Below are 24,397 nucleotides of genomic sequence, written 5' to 3' on the forward strand. Positions count from 1 at the left end.
ATACACACTAAGACATAATAAACTTTACGTATGCCTAACGTAGGCTATTTTTATCGTAATCGACTATCACTGAGGTCATTGGCCTTCAGTATCTGTGGCTGACCTTCGAAATTTCATCCTCACTGTTTGATTGTGGAATTGTTATACGAAGCTAACTGTTAAAAGGCTTTTGTAATATATAACAGACAGTACAGTAACAAACAGAGAAGTCGATTTTAATAGTATTGTAGAAGGATAGATAAGCATTTAATCCCGGTGTTACATCGTCCCTGACTTTGAGACATGAGACAAAAAACGTATTGTATCTTCGTATCTGTTTCTACACTAAAACAATCGAATATTCTCCGAATGGACTGCCATGGACTTTAGAACGACGCTATGTTTCAATGACCTTCAGCTACTGGCCTCGCAGCTGGTGACCTGTAAGTCTAAACAATCAATATCTTTTGTTACAAGAAATAAATGAAAATTTTATTCAAACAGAGAAAACTCTGTTGCATTAGTCTAACGGCGATGCTGCTCCAAGACAGAGACACGTGATTGCGCAGTGGAAGAATAATGCAGAACCGTGTGCAATAACATACATACATATATACAGGGTGTCCCGTAATTATGGTAATGGTCCAAATTGAAACCAATGATTTTTTGCCTAACTATAACTAATCGAGATGTTTGTTTTTAATTGTAGTTTTGTCCAAAAATATTTTTTTTTTGCATTTTTTGACAGTTCTACCAAATGTCAGAATTTTATACTGGCCCAACAAAAAATAATATTTTCTTTGAAAAACTATTAGTTTGACAAAATAGCGATTTAGATAATATTAGCTTAGTTCTTGGTGAAATATGATAGAAAATAAAAATAGTAACTCCGACCGAGAATCCGTCTCGAGTCTGGTACTAGATTAGGTTCAATTCCATAGACACAGACCACTTATTTTCTCGCCGGATTCTCTCAGTGGGTTGCGATCCCGATCCGGGTACTAGATTCTGCACAAAGCACTGCTCTTTCTAGGGCTAGTGATAGCAAATTCATTCAGGTTGACCCCGTGAGCTCACCTACCCATCCGCGTGTAGCACATGAGACTACTAGAAAATAGGTAGGGAAAAAATAATATGATCGCCTACCGCTGCTGCTTGTTCAATATCCAATTAACTAACGAGACAATAAGCCAATTTCTTTTTTATTGCTTAGATGGCTGAACGAACTCACAGCCCACCTAGTGTTAAGTGATTACTGGAGCCTACAGACATCTACAACGTAAATGCGCCACCCACCTTGAGATATACGTTCTAAGGTCTCAGTATAGTTACAATAACAAGCCACGTATGCCTTCTGTTATCTCAGAGACTAATCGAGTTGAACGTTTTCTAATGATCTAGAACAATTATACTTAAACAATTTTTTTATTCACTGTTTCGACCCAAAACAAGTTCATTGACTGTTTTCTATCGAAAGTGAGAGTAGCACAGTGTTTGTTATTTAAAAAATTTGATCGACCTATTTATTCATGCGCTAACTGGCAAACTAAGAGAATCAACATGTACTCTGTTGAACGTCTAAAACCTAATTTCTCTAATAGACGATAAAAACAGAGCCGTTCTATTTGTGGTAATTTTTACACTGCTTTTGTACGAAATCAAGTTTCTATTCACGGTTTTGTCTTTGAATTTGTGCCTACATCTCTACTCTGCGTTTTTGGCATACGCGATGATGTCAACCGCTCAGCTATATATAGAGAAACTTAACGGTCTTTTAAAATAATATACGTGTATTTCTTCTTTGTCGCTTCCTCATTACTTGAGGGTCGTGACCACCTTGGTCCAGTTTTTGCACCAGCTTCCTCCAATGTTGCCTGCATTCGGCCTGCTTAATGGCGCCCGGGACGCTGGTGTTTGTGGCCTCCTTGACAATGTCCGTCCACCTGGTTGGCAATCTTCCTCGACTTCTCTTTCCTTCCACGTGACCTACAACTATTAATTTTTCCAAGTTCTCAGGATTTTGTCGGGCCACGTGTCCGAAGTACTTGAGGAGACGCAGATCGTATACGTGCATAGGACAGTTTTAATTGACTTAATATACGATTACCACCTTTTGAAATTTATTACTCATTGCTGTTAACGGGCGTAAGAACTAACGACCTGTGTGCTTAGTGCGAGTTTTTTAACGTTCTCGATAGCGTAAAAGTTAACTTAAATTTATATGTAGTTGAAACGTTTGCCGCCAGGGGCGCTGTTCCAACTGCATACAAAATAGAGTTAACTTTCACAGTATCGAGAACATTCAAAAACTCACACTGAACACACAGGTGGACGGGAGGTATTCAAGAATATAAATATTGAATTTCATACTTCATTTCTAAATTTTAGGGAAATATATAATAAAATATATAATTATCTTAACGTATCACAATGTAGCCCGAGAAGGAACGCTTGCTACCAATATTAACAATTATCTGTTTTTTTTTTATCTGAAAAACATGAAGTCGTTAATTTTTATTAGTTCACAATAAAGAAACTATAGTTACATTTACGCTATGTTTACAAACACAAAACAATGTTAATGGAATAATGTGGCGGGTAGCCATCATACAACGCAAGATATTTGACAGATGCCTGAATCTCGCTTACGACATTTTCAAGATAAGCTTACATATATACAAGTTCCGAACAACAACATTCGGACCTATCGTTGCCGCCGCTGACTACTCCCCGAATCCTGATCATGCAGGAGCCAGTCACCGTCGACGCCCTAGACACGTCCTTACGGATCCATCAGATCCAATAACCTTTGCATTAGATGCCTTCAGCTCTAATACTAGGGGCAGGCTTAGGGACCCCGGTAACCGTACTCGTCGAACTCGACAAAGAGGTCGACGTGCAACCTAACCCATGCATCAGCTCGCTGAGTTTCTCGCCGGATCTTCTCAGTGGGTCGCGATTCCGATCCGGTAGTAGATTCATTCGCGAAACAATTGCTCTTGAGTTGTTAGGTCTCCTTCGGAGGCGCTCGGACAGTTGTTAGCAAATCCCACCCCTCTTGGCTGAGCCTTTGCTCGCCCACCTGTCCTGGTGAAACTGGAAAGGCCTTCGGGCCACCAGTAAACTTTCAATCATAAAAAAAAAAAAAAAAAAAAAAAAACATTCGGACCGTCGGTCTACCGAGCTGTTCGTGCATGAGCAACTGCTTAACTTTATTCTCCCGCGACACTGACAGTCTCTTGATGAGCTCATCTTTGAGTCGATTGTGGTCAGGTGGGCCGGTAAGAATATCTTCAACTTCAGCTGCATACTGCCTGTCTAAGGTACTCAGGATGTGGTAAAATTTGGACGCATCATCGGTAATACGCATCACTGCAAATTGTCCTTCGACTTGGGCGAACCATATAGCTGGTTTTTCAGACCAAAAAGGTGGGATACGTGAATGTAAAGGGTGGCGACGAAATAGTTGCTAAGTCTGTCGCTGCGATCGGAGACGCCATTTTACCGTGTCGCCGTGGCCGCGTGTTAACTTGCGATTTCTCTGTATCACTTCCACTCGAACTAGACATCTCTTGGATGTGATCACGTCGGGGTCACCAGTTTGGAAGGCTTAACGACGGAGGGAAGATCTTCCTCCGAGCGGGTGATATTGCTCGGCAGACCGACGGTCCAAATGTTGTTGTTCGGAACTTGTATATATTATGCAAACTTATCTTGAAAATGTCGTAAGCGAGATTCAGGCATCTGTCAAATATCTTGCGTTGTATGATGGCTACCCGCCACAATGCGTTTCAGCTTGAAGGGTGGGGCAGTCGTTGTAACTATACTGGGATCTAAGAACTTATATCTCAAGGTGGGTGGCGCATTTACGTTCTAGATGTCTATGGGCTCCAGTAACTACTTAGTATTAGGTGGGCTGTGAGCTCATGCACCCATATGAGCAAAAAAAATAGAACCATAAAGAATATACCAGATTATTAAGTAAAACATGCAGTAAGTATATTTGTTATAGTCTTATGGCTCTAAAGTGAGGTTCTCCCTTTCACGATATATGCCGTGTGAAGAATGACCGCTTTCTGCATTTGTTTCCTTAACCCATCTGGAAAACGAAAAGGTTAGGTCTAAACTTTTTGCTATCAATTTGTGCACCGGCCATACTGTCTGAATAATGTTGAATCATCACGCCACATGGCGCGCAATGTCGTTGGACAGATCTATTTTATCAATTTGTCCTCCTCTATCGTGTAAATACACAGTCAAACAGCTGCAGACAAGGGCTCGATGACCTCTGTCGCATTTGGTCCATGAGTCACGGCGATCACTCATCATAAGATGATGTATTCTCATCTACCCAGCTAATTACAAAAAAGAAATTTAACTAGAACTAACAATTCCAGGAAAGTTCGGAAACAAAGAAGACGTACACATACACACAGCTTCAGAGAAACACATCAGCATTTGCCACTTCCCTGCTGAAGAAGTTGAAGTTAAATCAAGGCGATGTGGTCGCGGTAATGCTTCCGAACTGTCCCGAGTTTCCTGTCGTTGCTTTCGGGACAATGCAGGCTGGGTGTATACTGACAACTGTCAATCCTCTTTACAAGGAAGGTGAGCTCTTGAATTCTTGCTAAGGTGTTAGATCAGCACGCATTTGGCCGCTTTGAACCACTACAGAGTTACGGGTAACCAACAGCAACCAAGAGTTACCGACATACGTCCAACAGCACTCGTCGCAAAACATTTCACTGGATGTTCTTATACTTGTAAAAATTGTCCAATATATCGTGGTAAATGATGTCTGTGCTCTATAACAGATGTATCGATAAATCTCAAAGCTTAATAGTCTGTTATTAGAGCTGGGTTGGCCCTCTTCCGATTATTGTATTACCATGATTAATCGGGGAATGTCTCGTTTCCATGTATTTTTTTATAACAACTCATCCGAAAACAAGGAGAAGGTTCTCAATTTGTCTGTATTCTTTCATGCGTGTGCTACCTCAAAACTTTGTTCTAGGTTTATCGATATTGATGATTTTTTAATTCTCTTGTGGTTCCATTGATATTTTATCACGACCTGACCATTAGTGCTGTAAGTTAATTATAATATAATATAATGCATATTTAATTGATGAGTCAATCAATCAATGTTAATGATATTCTTACTTCTTACTTTTTTTTTTTTTTTTTTTTCTTCCTACCTAAGCTGATAACCCTAGCGGCTATGTCAGCGTAACCCTAACTTTAGTAGGTGAGCTCACGGGGCTCAAACCTGACGATGTTGCTAACACGAACCCTAGCAAGAGCCGTGCTTCGCAGGATCTACCACCGGATCGGAAACGCGACCCACTGAGAAGATCCGGCGAGAAACTCAGTGGGCTGTGTCTGAGAGTTAATTTACTCATCGCCTCATACATTGACTTCTTACTTTCGATGGCGACTTGTAACTCTTACTATGTCAGGAAAATAAACACATAAGAACACAAACATACATGTAAAAATTATGCAATTTTGCATGATTAGTGTATTTCATTTACTTGTATGAAATAAATTTAGTAGAATGAATAGTTACGTGATGATAGTTAATCTTGTGTTTTAATTAGGTATCACTCTAATATAATATTTTAGATAATCAATGCAAATTCTCAGTGGGTCGCAATTCCTATCCGGTGGTAGAGTGAGCGAAGTACTGCCTTTGGTAGGTCAGATGCTACCAGTTTCTCAGGCTGAGCACTGTGAACCCGCCTACCAGGCCGACAAAACCAGAAGTTTCTAGGCTACTGGTAATTCGATAAGAAGGGTGATCACGACTTTTACGGCGATGATTAAGGAAAGAGGCGGCGTGGGGGCGTAGTCCCATGCGCTGGGAAAGGCTGATCTATATCATTATTACCTAAACTAGCCAAAAAAAAAAAATTTTTTCTGCACTTTGGTTTACAGATTACATCGTATTAAAAGATTTTCACAAGCATACGGCAATATTCGTCATTTTTCGTTGTATGTGGTAAAGATTATGAATTTTATGATATCATAGGTCTCGGTGTTTTTGTATTCAACTGTATGTAAGTAGGTACGTTAAAATTATACCATAAATTACTTTAAAATTATACCATAAATTACTTTAGTGTTTAAATAAGAACACTTTTAATAATGGAGTGTATTTAAAAAGAACATTCGGTACATTAATTTTCGTTAAACGTTTGTTTAGACTCGATTACATTATGGAGTTTATTGGAGTTTTAACTACTGCGTAAATACATAGTTGTGGGTTGGTTAAGTGTTATAACTAACCACGCAGGCTAGTATTCAAATCGCTTGAATTGACTGCCGATAATCAGTTTATAAAATAACTAGCGACCCGCCCTCGCTTCGCTTCGGAAACATTAAAACAAACATGAAACAAAAAAAAATTTTTTTTTTTTTTTTATAAGTAGCTTATGTTCATCAGGGACAATGTCGGCTTCTAATGGAAAAATAATTTTTCAAATCGGTTCAGTAGTTTCGGAGCCTATTCGAAACAAACAAACAAACAAATCTTTCCTCTTTATAATATTATTATATATATAATATTATATAGTAATATATAGTAATAGTATATACTAAGATAAGGAGTATTTATTTTAAATTGCAAATGTTGCAAAAACGGTAGGCAGCAGGTTGGCTCTGCCCCTGGCATTGCTGAAGTCCATGGGCGACGGTAACCAATCACCATCAGGTGGGCCGTGTGCTCGTCTGCCTGCCTACAAGACAATAAAAAAATACAAATTACTATATTGCTTTCTGCTTGTAAACGCAGTTTCCAGTTTCGTTTCTCCCTCACGACCTCATACTGCTTCGGGAGTGGTTATGAAATTTTTTGCAAAGAACGAACCCCTAAGAACTTTATCTTCTATCACATTTATATAGTCTTTTTTTACTGGAGCCCATAGACATCTACAACGTAAATGCGCCATAAATGAGACATAAGTTCTAAGGTCTCAAGTATAGTTACAACGGCTGCCTCAGCCTTCAAACCGAAACGCATTACTGCTTCACGGCAGAAATAGGCAGGGTGATGGTACCTACCATCAGTAAGGTCTAGAATATTGTTGGTAGCTCACTATTTGAACGAATATTTGAACTACTCACTTGACGTATTCACGAACAACTTCCACAAAGTAATAATAATGTAATAGCTAATAATGATAAAACTCAAACAAATCCCAAGTTTTAGTTATTGGTGATGGTAGGGAGTCTTGTAAGATCGTAACCTGCCTAATTCTGCCATCATGCATTCACTCGCCTCGATCAGAAGAGTGGAACAGCCGCTGTCCAATATAGTTAAAATTTCGATCTTATTATTAAGGTAAGTGGTGGTAGTCTTGTTGGTCTGTGGACCGTGAGTTCATCACACAATCTATTGAAATTCTATTCTGTCAAGAGAATACCAGAAAAAAGGTCAATAGTACACAAAATGTTATTCATCCAAATTTGTTTTATTACCTTCAAAGTATGCTTCCTTCTTCTGCTGCCTTCAGAAACAACACACAAACGCCAAATAATAATCCTATTATCAAAACTTTTTTTAAGCGGTTTTCCCGGAATTGAGTTCACGTCTCGCAGCGAATTCTCTTTTATCTCTTCTACCGAATGAAAACCGGTGTCACGAACACGTGGAAATTTTAGTTTAGCAAAAAAAAGAAGACTACTAAATAAGGCGGCTGCTCGATGGTATTTGTTGAGCTTTTGGTCAAAAATTCGTTCACTATGACGGCCTTTCGCGTTATCGTTGTGCGAACTCCAAGAATTTTCTTTCCACAAATCTGCCCTTTTTCATCGAATTTGCACTCTTTTACGCCACATAACGCTCAAATATAATATTATTTACTTAGTGTTTGACCTTACCGCAAAAATTCGAATGTACCTACAACACCGCGATAATCAAAGAAAAACAGTCAACATGACTTTGACTTTTGATCAACTTTGGTGTGTTTTTTTCGGTTTCAGTTCAGTTGGAGGGCGTCTCTCCGAACTGTCACTGACTGTTGCTGACTGGTTTGCATGTTACACGTCCTTACGGATCCATGAGATCCAATAACCTTTGCATTAGACGCCTTCAGCTCTAGCACTAGGAGCAGGCTTAGGGACCCCGGTAACCGTACTCATCGAGCTCGACAAAGAGGTCGACGTGCAACCTAACCCATGCATCAGCCCGCTGAGTTTCTCGCCGGATCTTCTCAGCGGGTCGCGATTCCGATCCGGTAGTAGATTCATTCGCGAAGCAATTGCTCTTGAGTTGTTAGATCTCCTTCGCAGGCGCTCGGACAGCTGTTAGCAAATCCCACCCCTCATGGCTGAGCCTTTGCTCGTCCATTTGTCCTGGTGAAACTGGAAAGGCCTCCAGGCCACCAGTAATCTTCCAATCATTAAAAAAAAAGTTTGCATTGCAAACTCGTGGCCGCGTCTTGTTATCAGTAACAATACGTTTTGTGAATGTTCGATCTGGATTGACACGTACTACTCATGCCCTCAGCGACTCTTATGCAGTTGAATTTTTTGGAGAAACATCAGGTCTTTTGGGGATAGCCGACCGGCAACATATTTCATGCCAAAGTGATTATTTAATACTATGGTTCGACTTGTGAGACATAGAAAGTTCAACGGCTATCTCTCTTAAACTTGAACGGGGATTTTCAGTTACTATTTCCTTCACTTTTGCGATGTTAACTTTAGTTACAAAGGTTGAGAGGCTATTTCAGCTTCGCCCTAACGTATGTAGGTAAGCTCACAGGGCTCAAACCGTAGTGTGGCTAACACTGACCCTAGCAAGAGCAGTGCTTCGCAGAATCTACCACCGGATCGGAAACGCGACCCACTGAGAAGATCCGGCGAGAAACTCAGTGGGAAATTTTGACAGAGTCTATTCACAGTAAGCCTTTTTAGTGTCAGACAAACTCTATGTTCGATTTTTTTATCCAGTATAACATTCGCAGTACACACTATACATCATATAACTAAGAACAGTACAGGGTTTAATATAAATAACAGATGCAACTCAAACTCGGCGGCAAAACGGAAAACAGTTGTGCCAAACTAACAAACAAAAAAAAACACACAACAAAAAACAATTTGGAACCGTAAACGAATTATCCATTTCCGACACTCTTTTTACTTAATGTAGGTATATAAGAAATTAAAAAAAAATTATTTATATATGATATATGTTGGTTTGCTTGTTCCAAGCAAATAGTACTTGCTAAAATACGCAAATATTTTTTATGGGATTGAAGGATTACTGGTGGCCTTTCCAGTTTGACCAGGACAGGTGGGCAAGCAAGGGCTCAGCCAGGAGGGGTGGGTTTTGCTAACAACTACCCGAGCGCCTCCAAAGGAGACCTAACAACTCAAGAGCAGCTGCTTCGCGAGTGAATCTACTACCGGATCGTAATCGCGACCCGCTGAGAAGATCCGGCGAGAAACACAACGGGATACGCAAAGTCAAATATTAGCATGTCATATTATGTAATTTATGGAGAAAAAATTTCAAAGTTACAGTTCTACCACGACTTTTAGTAATTACATATATATTTGATGACAAATAAGAGAACTTGGTGTTTACTTATCTTTTTACTTTGTATCAACGTGTTTTTCATAGTAAATGTTATCGGTATCGTGTTAGTCATAAAAGGCGGTATTGATAATTATTACACCTAACAGTTTATTTGCAGCGAATAATATCTTATCACCTTTTAGATTGCTTTGAAAGATGTAAGGATGGTATGTTTTGCATTAGGTAATGTAAGTAAATAGGGATTTTTAAGAAATCAAGATTTAAGAGAAATTTAATTTCAAAGTGTTGCCATAATTAAATGTTATTTGTTTAAAATATCTTTGAATTGTATTTGAATAATGAGATACACTATTTTACATATCATTGTAATTGCGAAATGTAAAACTTATATTTTATTTATTTCTTAGAAGGTTCTCACATAGAGAACAATGGACAAAAATGTTGTTTTTGTCTTATTTTATCGTCTGTGCGATTATATTCGCTAAAAGCAGTCCATCAAATTAAAATTCAACAATCTCTAATACTGACGAACATTTATTTGTCTTATTTTATCGTCTGTGGGATAATATTCGCTAAAACCAGTCCATCAAATTAAAGTTCAACAATCTCTAATACTAATGGACATTTATAAATAATTTTACCTCTTACAGCGGACATCGGTCATCAAGTGGCAATAACTGAACCGAAACTGTTCATCACGGCTGCCGAATGCTACGATAACGTGACGAAAGCTTTGAAATTCGCTAAAAGCGATGCCAAAATAGTCCTGATCGACGATCAAAGCTCACCGATACCTAGCGGCACAATCAGATATTCCGAACTAGCTGAAAAAGCCGAGATAGATAACGGTGTTTTAGACAAAATCGAAAAGAAAGACGACGACGTTGCGTGCATACCTTTTTCTAGTGGAACTACGGGTATGCCTAAAGGTGTAGAGATCACATACAGGAACCTTATTGCGGGAATGGTCTGTATGCATATGAAAGAAAACTGTTTTCCTCAGTTGGCGACAGGTGAGTTGGTTGGTTTTTTTATTTATTGCTTAGATGGGTCGACGATATCACAGCCCACTTGGTGTTAAGTGGTTACTGGAGCCCATAGACATAAACAACGTAAATGCGCCACCCACCTCGAGATATAAGTTCCAAGGTCTCAAGTATAGTTACAACGGCTGCCCCGCCCTTCAAACCGAAACGCATTACTGCTTCACGGCAGAAATAGGCAGGGTGGTGGTACCTACCCGTGCGGACTCCCAAGCGGTCCTACCACCTGTAATTACTCAAATTATAATTTTGCGGGTTTGATTTTTATTACACGATTATTCCTTCACCGTGGAAGTGAATCGTGAACATCTACTTCAGAATAATGTAACAGTTTGCCAATACTGGATGATAGTCCTGTAATTTTTCTTGTGAATATGGTGTTTGTTATTTTCCTTGGCAGCTTGCACAGTTTTTGAGAAATGTATCTTTATTAGAATTTACTAAAATAAATATTAGAAATTATCCGGCTTTTAATAATAGGTTGGGGAAAAAGTCTTTTCGGATTATAGTACGTATCAACATGTAATAAAATCTGTTTGGATATACTATTTGTATCAGGCTGGTTATGGTATCATTAAGGGTTTAAATTTTAAAGAAGATAATTCCAAATTCAAATTAGGAAAATGTGCGATTTTTATTTATTTTTCATACTGTCAAGATGAGTGAATCTAATGAAGAAATTAGATTCATTTTAATATTTTACTACAAAAAAGGTAAAAATGCAAAACTATATTAAAAAATCTTGGGAATTTACTTAAAAAATTCGAAGAAACTTTTTCCCCAACCTATTATTAGAACTACACGGATTACCGTCTAAGATTAATAGACCAAAATCTAATCCGTAACCTTAAATTTTCAGGGTTATCAAATCAAGACATTGTTCCATGTATCCTCCCTTTCATTCACATATATGGCCTCGTGATAAGTCTAATGGGGCATTTGTCTAAAGGCTGCAAACTGGTCACAATGTCAAAGTTTTCGGCCAATCTCTTTTTCGATGTACTGAAGAACCAAGATGTTAGTTTACTATACATAGTGCCTCCTATAGGTGAGTAGTTTAACTCTAGCTCACTGCCTTTACAGATGTAGCTTTTTAAACCACTACGATATGAATTGCTTTAAAATTTCATGGCTACATCTACATTACCTATGGCGGCGCTGCTGATGCCATGTTGTTTTTTAAAATAATGACGTCAGCATTACCGACTTTTGGCTGCTCAAGCCAGAATGAATGGTGCGTTGTTTTGCTTACCCACGTTAGTAGCCTCGAGGATTTATACTAACTTCACTTAGCATTTAGGCGAACTCACTGAGCTGAACCTAGTGAATTTGCTCACACTAGCAAGGGAAGTACTTCACTGAATCTACCATCTAATCGGAATCGCGACCCACTGAGAAGATCCGGCGAGAAACTCAGTAAGCCGTGTCTATTAGTTAATTTACTCGTCGAGCCCTTCGTCGCATTCGACAGATTCGACGAGAACGGTCACCGGTGCTTAGAATACCTAAAAACACCGATAGTGGATCAGGAGGATCCGAAGTGACGTGTTGAATGGTGCGATAATGGCCACTCGTATTTATAGCAGAAAAACGCGGGTATCTTATTTAGAAATTCTCTTAAATACCGACCATGTGTTGTACCTCTAATAGTTAATCAATAATTTTAACATTAAAGAAACATTAGGTTAACTTCAACTAATTTTAGTTAAGTATATCGTATTGTTGCCTCTGTCTTAGAATCAAAGACTTACTAATTTGTTTTCAGCGATATTGTTGGGTAAACATCCAGATGTACAGGCAGAACATTTCCGCAGCGTTCGTAATATAATCTGTGGGGCCGCGCCGTTGGCGGCTTCAGATGTCGACGCCATATTGGAAAAGAGTAAAGTGAGTATTGCCAGATTTAATGCGTAACCAGTCTAAATAATATTTGTGCTTATTGCCATGAACTAAATTAATTTATTTAATCTCAAAACTAACTCACCTATATTTATGGACTGAATAATTTCATAAAATTTAGTCATCAAAAAATGTATCAATGTTCCAATTTGACCAATAATTGTAATTTTTGTGGATCTCTTTTCAACATTCATGTGGTTTTTTTGAAATTCCGAATGGATTATTTTTGTTTATTTAAAACACTTCGCTAATCGATTAATCACACATAAAGCTAATTAAAACATTGAAAGCTTTTTTTATTGCTTCGGTTGATGGACGAGCTCACGGCCCACCCGATGTTAAGTGGTTACCTGAGCCCATAGACATCTACAGCGTAAGTGCCGACACCTACCTTGAAATATGAGTTCTGAGGTCTCAGTATAGTTACAACGGCTGCCCCACCCTTCAAACCGAAACACATTACTGCTTCACGGCAGAAATAGGCAGGGTGGTGGTACCTACCCGTGCGGACTCACAAGAGGTCCTACTACCGGTAATAAGCTTCAGCTTCTGTGTTCTCTTGTGTTCTTGCTAGTGAATTAAATTAAACTAGCTGACCCGGCAACTTCGTAGTGCCTCAATCAATAAATAAAAGACCTAAACTTTTGTATAAAATAAATTTAAAACAAACAAAAGGAATCCGTCCGACGGGGGACACATCAAAGAGAAAAAAAAATTGTTATTTTCTATTTAATTTCACGACCAAAATTAGCCAAATCGGTAGTGGACGTTCTCGAGTTTTAGCGAGACTAACAAACAGCACTTCATTTTTATATATACTTAGTCTGGCCATAAATACTGATCAATTAAAAATAAAAAAAATCTATTGCAAATAACATATATTACTTTTAGAGTGTGTTAGTTTAATACATAATTAAAAAACAATTTAAAGTATAAAAAGCTTATTGGAAGTGGTCTCCATTGGCTGCAATACAGCCCTTTAAACTTTGAGGCAAGTTATCAATAGCAGCACGCACTCTTTCCATGGGAATAATTTTCACTGCCAATCGTACGGATTGTTTTAGGGACTCCAAATTATCATGGCATTTAGAGCAAGCCGTACTCTCTAAAACTGACCATAAATCATAATCCAGCGGATTAAGATCGGGACTAGACGACGGCCAGTCTTCAGCTCTGATGAAGTCCGAAACGTTCGTTTCTAACCAAGACTGCGTAGACCGAGCTTTATGACCTGGCGCCAAGTCTTGCTGGAAGGACCATTCTTGATTATTAAACATGGTGCTGTTAAAGGGCTTCACTACCTTCTCAAGAATGGTATCTTGATACACTTGTGCCGATGTTTTGATACCTTTTTCACAAAAGTATGGCTCAATCACTCCTTGATAGCTAAAACCCCACCAAACCATCACTGAAGTCGGATAGTGCCCACGTTGCACTCTGTCGACTAATTGGGAAGCTTCCTTAGAGCGTTGAGCATAAATACTGTCATTTTGTTTGTTAAAATGTTGCTCAATTGTCAAAATTTTCTCATACGGAAACAAAAAATTTCTATGATCTCGCTTTGCGTACCGCTTCAGTAGTTGTTTCGATTTTACCACCCTATTCTCTTTAAATTATCAGTTAAGAAATGACCAGTACGTCTTTTATAGGATGCAAGTCCTAAGTCATCTTTTAAAATACGCGACATGGTTCTAGGTGCTATCTTCATCACCCGAGATAAAATCTTTTGCTTTCGGACAGGATTTCTTCGAATTCTGCTTGACTGCTTTGACCACGTTTTTCGTACGAACACTACGTGGACTGCCAGATCTTTTTCTGTCAAAAACAGAGGAGGTCTCATTGCACCTATTAATAGCCCGGTACACAAACATTTTACTAATACCAAGCGTATGGAGAGGTTTAAAAATTGCATTTGGCTCCGTACCTACTTTGTGTAATGCAATCACAGCGATTCGGTTCTCTTTATCACCCCACTCCATTTTAATATCGCAAAATTATTGTACAATGTATTGGCGCCAAAATGAGAAAACTCAATGAGCAATCATATAAAAATGACAGATTCCAAATTCAAATGTAATATTTTGTTTATTTTTAATTGTAACAGTATTTATGGCCAGACTAAGTATAGATTGCATTAAGCTTATGTTTTCTCAATGTTTTCTTTTAAAATTCCAGAAAAACATCGAATTCAATCAAGGTTTCGGAGCTACAGAAACAACGTCACTGGGCACGTCGACCTTCAAAGGCTCCACTAATGTAGACTACTCTGCGTGTGGAATGCCCATGGTCAATTTCAAGCTGAAATTCGCTGACCCTGTAACTGGTGAACCTATACCGATCGGCGAAGTGAGTTCACATGAATCTATACTAATATATAAATTTGCATTGGTTTTTACGGATGTTCCATTATAACTACTGAACCATGCATCCGATTGACTTGACACTTGGCACAAAGTTACATTAGTGTAGTTATATTAGTAATTAGCAATTTTAAAACATAAGTAATCATATCGAGGGGCGAAAGACTGTTATGAGCGACATTTTTTCACAACTTTACAGCGAAGCCGTTTAAAGTTTAAAATTTGGAAAAAATATCTTAGCAAACAAACTTGTTCAACTGTTTTAATGCGGTAAACTTAATTGAAGTTAGGTTAAAAACATCGAACTGTTGATGCTAGTACTAAATAAACGCATCTTTAATTACAAAGATAAATATCGTGTATAAATAATATTAATAATACGTTCCGGTAATCATTTAATAATCAGGAAAAAATCGAACCACTTTCTTCTTCTTTCTTAGGATTCGCTGCTGAAATGATTCGTACAATGGAGCAAGTGTTAATTTTATTCGTTAATTGGATAGCATATTTAGATTATAAATTACACAATTCAATAGAAATCACTTCGATGAAATATTTAACAGTTTCGATTCGGTGTCTGAAAGTGCATTCAAAACAATTCTTCGTTCAGTTCACTTAAGGACGGTTGGATAAAGAATTTACACACATTTAACATTTAAACAAATTTATAATAGATAGTAGCATAAAAAACATTTTAATTTTCTTTCTTTTTGAATTCGTATTGTAAGCTGAAACAGCCCAAGTTCCCTTCGCGAGCCAAAAACATCGTCTTAACTTGGAATTCGCCGTAAAAAAAGGAGTTTCCAAAAAATTTATCTATCATCTCCTTGAGGTTTATGGCGCTGTGATAGTTTTCCTGAAAAACATGTATTCTTTTATTAATTATGTGTATGTATGTATGTATGTGTGTATGTATGTGTGACTGTAAAAATAAGGTAAAATCTAATATATAAAATTCTCGTGTCACAATGTTCGTTCCCATACTCCTCCGAAACCGCTTGACCGATTCTCATGAAATTTTTTATGCATATTCAGTAAGCCTGAGAATCGGCTACTATCTATTTTTCATACCCCTACGTGATTAGGGTTGTCCACCCCTAACATATATTTTTTTATTTGGACATTTTTTTTGTGTTATAATGAGGTATTATGTGGTTGAATGAGGTTTTGTTATTTTTATTATATATTCCCTCATCGTTCACAGCACTATATACCTCTTTCACTCATCTACCACATCCTTACACACTTACAATAAGTTAGTTTTTTTTTCTACACTAGAAATTCCCTAGAAATCTTATATATGGCAAAACAATGTTTGCCGGGTCAGCTAGTAATATTATAGAATTGAATATCGTAAAGCAAGTAACATCCAGTGTATAAATAGAAATCATTTCATATCGTAAGATATCGCACGTATCTGTATACGTATCGTAAGTACTAGATATGTGAGCGTATGGCCTGAGAAGATCTTCAACGGACGCCTGTGGGAGGCGTGTTGAGAGATGACAATTGACAAGTGAGTTCATGCGTCCCAAACGGAGATGAATAGGCCATAGTCTCAATAAAGACCACATTCATCCCGAGGCAAGCTTTAGTGGACCCCCAGTGCAAGTGGAAAGTAGGCTGTCCCAAGCAGACTTGGTAGCGCACTGTGGTAGCAGAGATGAAGCTAATGGGCCAAAGTAAAGCAGCTAGCCCAAGACCGATCGAGGTATATCCTAAGTCAGATATAAGTTAAGTCCTCTGGCCAACCGCCGGGCCTTAGGACCTTAAAAAAACAAACGAGTTGGAACATAATAGGTACCTACAATTTATTATCCGAAACTACTCGGCATCATTGCCTCTTAACCTCTTACACCGTTGAAATACCTACTGGCCTTAGTAATAGGGACTTCATTTAAAGTATCTCGGATGAAGTTAGTGATCCGTCATAAAATCGTAAATTGCAGAAAACTAAGATTGTTCCTAATATACCTAGTCAGGTCATAAGTATTGTCACACAGTAAAAACTTTTCTTTTAGAATGCTGGCCACAAAAAAGTTTATTGAATTTGAATTTCGAATTGTTCATGAAAATAAAAATGTATACTTTTAGAATTTTACTCATTTTTAAATATGGAGTGGACGCTTAAAGAAGACCGTGTTGCAGTTATTGCGTTGCATCGTTGCGGTTACGCGCCAATTCAAATTTTTAACATACTGAAAAATTTTAATATAACCAAAAGATTCGTTTATCGTACCATCAAACGATACAATGAAGACTCTAGTGTAGATGACAGGTCAAGAAGTGGTCGCCCTCGGTCTGTTAGGACTCCAGCAGTGATAAAAGCTGTGAAGGCGCGAATTCAAAGAAATCCCAAACGTAAGCAGAAACTGTTGGCCCTTCAGATGGGGTTAAGCAGAACCACGGTGAAAAGGGTGTTAAATGAAGACTTAGGGCTTTTTACCGTACAAGAGAGCTACAACAAACAAAATGATAAGGTGTACGCACACAGTAGTGAAGAAGCGAGCAACCGTATTCCGCGTGTCCAACGAGGTAATTTTCCATCCTCGCTATGGTTGGGAGTTTCTTATTGGGGCTTAACACAGGTACATTTTTGTGAGAAATCGACTTCATCTGGCACGAAGACTGGCCCTCCTCCAGTCCAGATTTGAATCCGTTAGATTACAAGATATGGCAACACTTGGAGGAAAAGGCGTGCTCAAAACCTCATCCCAATTTGGAGTCACTCAAGACATCCTTGATTAAGGCAGCCGCCGATATTGACATGGACCTCGTTCGTGCTGCGATAGACGACTGGCCGCGCAGATTGAAGGCCTGTATTCAAAATCGCGGAGGTCATTTTGAATAAACTTTAGTTTCATAAGAATCTATGTTTTGTTAAGTTCATTTTGATATATGAATGGTTACATAATGAATAAACTTGTTTCAATTATTTTACATTAAACATGTGACAGAATTTATGACCTGACTAGGTAAATTATCCATAGAGCTTCATGATATCATGATTATCATGCACTCACTTTTTTTAAATAACAATTCGTTGCTCCAAAACTGTTCTGCAGTATGTCGCCGAACGCGAAGTGCTGACAGGGATTGTCCAATTTAAAGTTCCACACTAAATTCTTTTTGCCCTGATCATTTTTCACGAGGTATACCTGTATCTTTATCTGTATAAATGAAGGCACTATGAATGCGAATTGTAATGATTTTCATTTAAAATAATTAAACTCAAAGACCGCTACTCTAGTTTGAAAAGTTCGGTGATAATTTTGGGACGATGCACCTTAACTTGTACAATAATTTTACTAAAGGTATTACTTAACTTTTAAAGTTTAGACAGGATTCAAGAAGTAGGGTGTTCCCACTATCCTGCCTACAGAATTTAGATTGATTAACCCGTTTTAGACCGTGTGCTTTTAATGGTGCCAAATCCATAATCCTGTACATTCAAAGTGGTTAAAATGGGAACACGGTTATTTCTTCGTTTATTTATTTTTAGATCTTACCAGAGGGTACAGCAATGGTATCCTCGCCGCGGTCACTATAATTAATCATTTTCTTATTAACCCACTTAACCCTTGAGATAGGATTGGGTGGATTAAGAGCGGGAGTTAAGATTGGGAAAGGTTCAAATTGTTCTGATGCAACTGATACTTCTACCTCTTCTCTTACGATGAGCAGGGTTATTCATATTATGTCATCTGTGGCTATAATTAGTCGCTTAAAACCAGATGGAGTTTTAACCTTCCTACCCACAAATGCTAGTAAAAAGGACTTCAGTGAATCGCTTTTATAGATTACAAGGTCAATTAATTAAGCCCCCACTTATAGATTGGTTTATACGACCGATTTTTCTCAACTGTTTGCAGAACTAAAGCATTAGATTAAGATAAGGTTAAGCCAAAATATTATAGGCATTCTAATTCCAATGTAATATAGATAATCTTACCTCGTTGATACGCGTCGCAACAAAACAAGTGACGTTAATAAACAACTTGCAGATATTGTTATCTGATATAATCTTCACGTTTTGAGAGGTCAAGTTCTTTGATTTCGATCCTCGACACGGCTCGTAATTTTTCAATTGCACGATATAAGGACCCTGATGCAATAGAGAGAATGAAATTACTATGTAAAGTCAGGCACTTTTTGATATATAGTTGGGTAGCTGCATACGTTGTGTTTTTTGAAACTGAAATACGTCTTAAGAAATTAGCTGAATTTCGATCATCATGGTTTCAAGCCGGTTTCGACCACGGCGACCAAATTTTTCAGTTTAATAACTTAAAAGCTAATGTCCGCACCTCTCATGCGCTCTAATATGGCTACAGTAGCCTGTCTTGTTCTTAAACGTGCGCAAACAGAAGCTACACGTAAGAACACCACCCACGAAGTTGTAAAAAATGGTGGAAGGCGGTCTATTTTTCAATATATATTTTTTGTAAGTATTAATGTCAGCTATCAATTATTTAAGCTTTCGGGTGAAGTTTCAATTGGAAATCTAACGTATTGCGATACTTGTTACATATTTTTTTTGACAAAGATTTCGTTGAATATTCAAAACCTTTTTAATAATATATGTAGTTTTAGAGGCTGAGATCATATGAATAAAATATAATTAATTTCACACGATTATCTGTCACAGTTCTAGAACTAAGAGATCAAGATCCTATATCATGATTCCAAATTTAATAAATATAATATATCAACGTGTATAGTCAACGACGTGTATAGTCAACAAACATACTATTTCGTTGATAAATATATGGGAATAGCTTTTGAAGTTTTCAAGGGGATCAAGTATTTGGATTTCCAAACAGTTCCGGGAATTTTAACCATGAGTCCAGAGCTTTCGGAGAAGCAACAAAATGAACATCGTCCTTTAAGTTATTTCATTGCTTAGATGAGTGGGCGAGCTCACAGCCCAGCTGACGTTAAGTGGTTACTGGAGAGCCCATAGACATCTACAACGTAAATGCGCCACCCACCTTGAGATATAAGTTCTAAGGTCTCAAGTTACAACGGCTGCTCCATCCTTCAAACCGAAACGCATTACTGTTTCATGGCAGAAATAGGCAGGGCTGTGGTACCTACCCGTGCGGACCCACAAGAGGTCCTACCGCTAGTAAGCCAGTATTCGATTATCATTCATCAAACTTACATATTTATTTGGGTCCGAACTCGTTCCAGGAAAATCCATTATAACTAAGTGCAGAAGAAGACAAAATATCGTGATCCATAAGAGATTTGACATTTTAAAAGTACCACTTTGAAGAGTTAGAACATAAGAACAACAATGATATTGCCCATTGAACGTTCCTATGCTAGATAATGGATTTTTGATCTATTTTAAATAAGGCACCTAATGATTATTTTACAAGCATCTAAATGGCTAGCTATTGTATTGTATAATGTGGTTTTCTACTGCAGGTTTCCGTGTAATCACTACACTATCCGCCAATAAAACATGTCCACCACATTCCTTCTTAACTAGAACTAAAGGACTTTTCTATAAGCCATTCCCAAAATTACATAAGTTTTCAAAGATTCATCGAACTACAGAATTGACTACGCTATTTCGGTATTTACGCTGGCTGATAACGTGTTATATCAGCATGCTCTGTGTCATCTAGGGTAAAACACCCAGTAGTCAGCCTTTTAGTGGGATTCTTAACTTGATTCACCTGTATTTTTAAAAATAAAAGACTTTAAACGAAAAAAATTTTTTTTACAGAAAGTTTGTTTATTATTTTTACTAAAGAGATACAATTTTTTTTTAAATTTTGTTAGAATTATATAAAAAATCAATATTAAACAAAATATGGCACTTTTTACCGGTAGTCAGCCTCATTTCTCCACAAGTCAGCCATGTCTTACCCAATAGTCAGCCTTTTACTTATTATTGCACGTTGGACATACAAATTCTTTATTATAGACATTTTCATAGTCTTCACTTGCAAATATAGTACATTTTAAATGATACCACGCAAGACAATTGTCACAACCAATATTTTTTAAGTCGTTTATATCTGTGTCATTAGTCAATTCCTCTTCACACGAATCGCATCTTATTCTGTTTACTGTGCATGTCGTACTTTTCTTCTTACTTATACTTTTTTGGACATCAAAAACTTTTGAGCTTTCCTTTTTTGTAATTCTTCTTCCTTCTTTTGTCTTTCTTCTTCAGTCTTTTTTTAGCTTTCATTCTTTTCTGCTTTTTAATCAATATTTCGTTCTTTTTCTGTTCATGAACATGCTTCGACGCAGTTTATATCTTCTTGCGTATTAAATTCAGATGCTCCTGTTTCCTGGACTTCATGACTTTCTTGCAAGACTTCGAAGTCTGTTATGAATTTGAAGTCATTTAAGGGTACTTTACTTTCGGTTAAATTAATGAAATTATTGTCCAATGTGCAATCCCCTATAATTGGCAAACTAACATGAAGAATTTCAACTGATTCTGACGCTATTTTTAGAATCAATAGAACTTGAGGTATCGATTTGGACGGCCTGGCTAATTGAATTTACTGTAGAATTTAGGCTTTCAGTACCGACCCTATTCTTTGCTCTGTTTAAAACATCGATAGCGATTTTGATTCTCTTAACTCCGGATTTCGTTTAAGAAATGAGTTCCATTTCTTCCCTGGCCTATTATTTACAAATGGGTTAGGTCTGTTTTCTTGGGAAGTAATATTATTGACGGTATAAAGGATCATCACATTTAAAGGGAAGCCACATTCTGCCAAAGCAATGCACCAGTCTTTCAAGGCAGTTTCTTCGTCTTTGGTAAGTACTAAGTCTGATCCCATTTTACGAGGTGCTTCTGGGACTCTTAAATGCAGGCGATCTTGTAGAGTCCCTCGTGGTACGCTAAAAACTCGACTAGCTTCTCTAATCTTCATCCCGTTTCTGATCGCGGCCATAGCCTATGACAACTGCTCTTCTTTGTACTGGTGGATTGGTCGTTTTGACATTATGAAACTCTAGAATATAAGATTTTAACTTGATCCTTATTAAAATGCATTAAAGTTCAATATTACACAATAGAACTAACGGCCGACTATAGGAGTTAATAGTCCATTAGTCAGCCCTCAGCATATATTTTACTTTTATACACGGCTGACTACTGGTAAAATAATATTTTGGTCATCTAAGAGTTATATTCAATCCAAAGCAAATAACAAGGACTATTCTCTGTGTTAATTTCGACGAATTCTAAGAAAATCGTAAAAAACCAGTAGTCAGCCCCTTGCTGCTGACTTCTGGATCAACCTTAACAAATCGTAACCCAGAAGTCGGCCCCCTAAATTGAAACGAAATAAACATATAAAATGCCTCTAATGCTCAATGTTATCGTAGAAAAAACATTATACAACAACATAACATAAAAATCTACCAGCAATTACAACAAATTCATAGAAAAACTTACCAAAACCTCGAACACGTTTCCTTACGAAAAAAATAGCAAAAGTGACACATCCTGTCCTTTCGTTGGCGGCAGTGGAAATGAACGAGTACAGAGGATCAACCTGTCACGCTATCGGTTCTTAGATGTGCACAGTAACCAACAAGAGAACATAGATTTGATTAAACGTTATTTCAATGGTGTAAGTCCATTTCAACACTATTTATACCAAAATAAAACCTATAAAGGCTGAGTACTGGTGCGGGGCTGACTTCTGGGGGTTTTACCCTACCTAAAAAATGAACTGCTTTCGTTAGGCTCGCTAAAACTTGAGAACGACTGGACCGGTTTGGCTAATTTTGGTCTTGAATTATTTGTGGAAGTCCAGAGAAGGTTTAAAAGGTAAACATGAAATTGCTCGGATAAACATGAAATTGCTCGGAATTAAATAAAAATAACAATTTTGTTTTCCCTTTGATGTGTCCCCCGTCGCCGCGTCGGACGGATTCTTTTTGTTTGTTTTAGGTTTATTTTATACAAAAGTTTAGGTATTTTATTTATCGATTGAGGCACTACAAAGTCTGCCGGGTCAGCTAGTCATATAATAAATACTGAAGTTAAATTGTTAAACTCCGACTTTGGATGTAAAAATTGTCGCAATTCTAAAGTGACGCATTTGCGAACAGGATCAATGGTAGATCACCGATTCCGCGAAATAACTATTAACTATCTATCGTTCTATACTACAATGGAGCGCCGAAAACGCAGAGATTATAAAAATCAAAATTGATTGATCTTTGTCTATGCAGGAAATATTAATTTTATCTTATAAGAATAGCCACTACTTAATACAGCAGAATCGATAAACTAATAATTTTTCGATGGTGAATGGTGAAAATCGGTTTTCAGATTCGATATTGGTATTCGTGAAGTAGTGAGTATTTATATCACAAATCAACCAAGTGCTCTTTGTTAGATTAATTAAATTAAATAGATGAAAAGTCTTTCTTGACATTGCCTTGAGATTTATAAGGATCTAGAGACAGAGGGAATAAATAGTATGGTTACTCGGTTAACTAAAGCGCTCCAAATGTTGTTATTCGGGATTATTATACATGTAGGCTTATCTTTTAAATGTCGTTAACGAGGCCTTAAGGCTTATGTCGGTATTTATGATAGCCACAACAATTACTTCCTATCTTTTTGCCTCCTTGTTTTTGTTTCTGATAGTTTTCATATTAACAGATCCGAGATCGTATTCAGAATATTACCTATTGCTCCCGTGAAGCTGTTGTTCCAACCGCAATTGAAATTTAGCTTTTCATTTTAAATTCCCGTTGCAGCAAGGCGAAATGTACATGAAGAGTCCTACAGTGATGAAGGGCTATCACAAGAACCCTGCTGCGACTAAGGATACAATCACGGAAGACGGATACTTCAAGACCGGTGATCTCGGATATTATAAGCCGGGCGTTGGTCTGTTCATCACTGATCGAATAAAGGAACTCATTAAGGTAAAATTAATTTCAAAAACGTACGCCTACCCGCGTTCCTAAGAAAAACGGTCTTTAGTTTCGGATAGGCTGACAACAAAGCGACCTTATAACGGTTTTTTTTTATGTGAAACATCTATAGCCGCACGTAAAACCGATTTCTGGCGTGGCGACGCATACCGTGGCGACGCGTCGCCACGCTATATGATGGTATAAATACAGTCTATATGCAGTAGTGTGTACGGTGTGGCGACGCGTCGCCATGCGCAATCGACTGTGCGATTCTCTCCCACTCGATCCGGCATTAAGCCATCTCTCGCTACAATGAGCTCGGATACCTATAGTGTATACTCCATAGTGTATACAGTGTTGTTTACTACAGTACACATAACCTGTGTTTTACTTGAAAACAAATTATTTTTTCGTAATATTTTATTTTATCATTATAACATAATGTATTTAGTTTCTATCACAATCTGTTCTTTTCTGCATATGACTTTTAAAAAATAATTTCGATGTTTCACATCTGCCAGGCGTCCCGTGACGGCTTACTTTTTTTTTATTTGAGGCCCGGAACCCTAAAACTGTATATTAGTACGGATAGAATTTTTTTTTTATTGCTTAGACGGGTGGACGAGCTCACAGCCCACCTGGTGTTAAGTGGGTAC

At 37.7% G+C, this 24,397-nt stretch overlaps 2 protein-coding genes across 2 annotated transcripts in view; one reads left to right on the forward strand and one right to left on the reverse strand.

Moving 5' to 3' along the window:
• The window catches only part of LOC114253410 (uncharacterized), a 29,723-nt gene that overhangs the window by 3,525 nt on the left and 1,801 nt on the right, over window positions 1-24,397 (forward strand). The window contains exons 2-7 of the mRNA XM_028188313.2: window positions 4,377-4,587; window positions 10,177-10,539; window positions 11,429-11,617; window positions 12,335-12,456; window positions 14,644-14,814; window positions 23,580-23,750. Coding sequence (XP_028044114.2) covers window positions 4,377-4,587; window positions 10,177-10,539; window positions 11,429-11,617; window positions 12,335-12,456; window positions 14,644-14,814; window positions 23,580-23,750 — 1,227 coding nt within the window. The remainder of the gene's footprint in view (window positions 1-4,376; window positions 4,588-10,176; window positions 10,540-11,428; window positions 11,618-12,334; window positions 12,457-14,643; window positions 14,815-23,579; window positions 23,751-24,397) is intronic.
• LOC149501030 (uncharacterized) lies at window positions 15,377-21,754 on the reverse strand. Its single transcript, XM_089734936.1, has 4 exons — window positions 21,491-21,754; window positions 18,781-18,963; window positions 17,852-17,998; window positions 15,377-15,684 (listed from the first exon to the last, which is right to left on the reverse strand). The coding sequence occupies exons 1-4, from the start codon at window positions 21,752-21,754 to the stop codon at window positions 15,523-15,525; spliced, it is 756 nt and encodes a 251-aa protein (XP_089591062.1). The 3' UTR covers window positions 15,377-15,522.

The sequence above is a fragment of the Bombyx mandarina genome, chromosome 18 (genome assembly GCF_030267445.1).
Source record: "Bombyx mandarina strain Sakado chromosome 18, ASM3026744v2".
Taxonomy (NCBI): Eukaryota; Metazoa; Arthropoda; class Insecta; order Lepidoptera; family Bombycidae; genus Bombyx; species Bombyx mandarina.

Bases quoted from the DNA above. Each gene is read 5' to 3' on its own strand.
- LOC149501030 (XM_089734936.1), bottom strand. From the start codon at position 21,754: ATGGCCGCGATCAGAAACGGGATGAAGATTAGAGAAGCTAGTCGAGTT. The intron at 18,964-21,490 runs GTAAATAATAGG...GCCTGACTTTAC, and splicing joins AAAACAGACCTAACCCATTT to ATAGTAATTTCATTCTCTCT. The intron at 15,685-17,851 runs GTGAGTGCATGA...CATGTTTTTCAG, and splicing joins CGAATTGTTATTTAAAAAAA to GAAAACTATCACAGCGCCAT.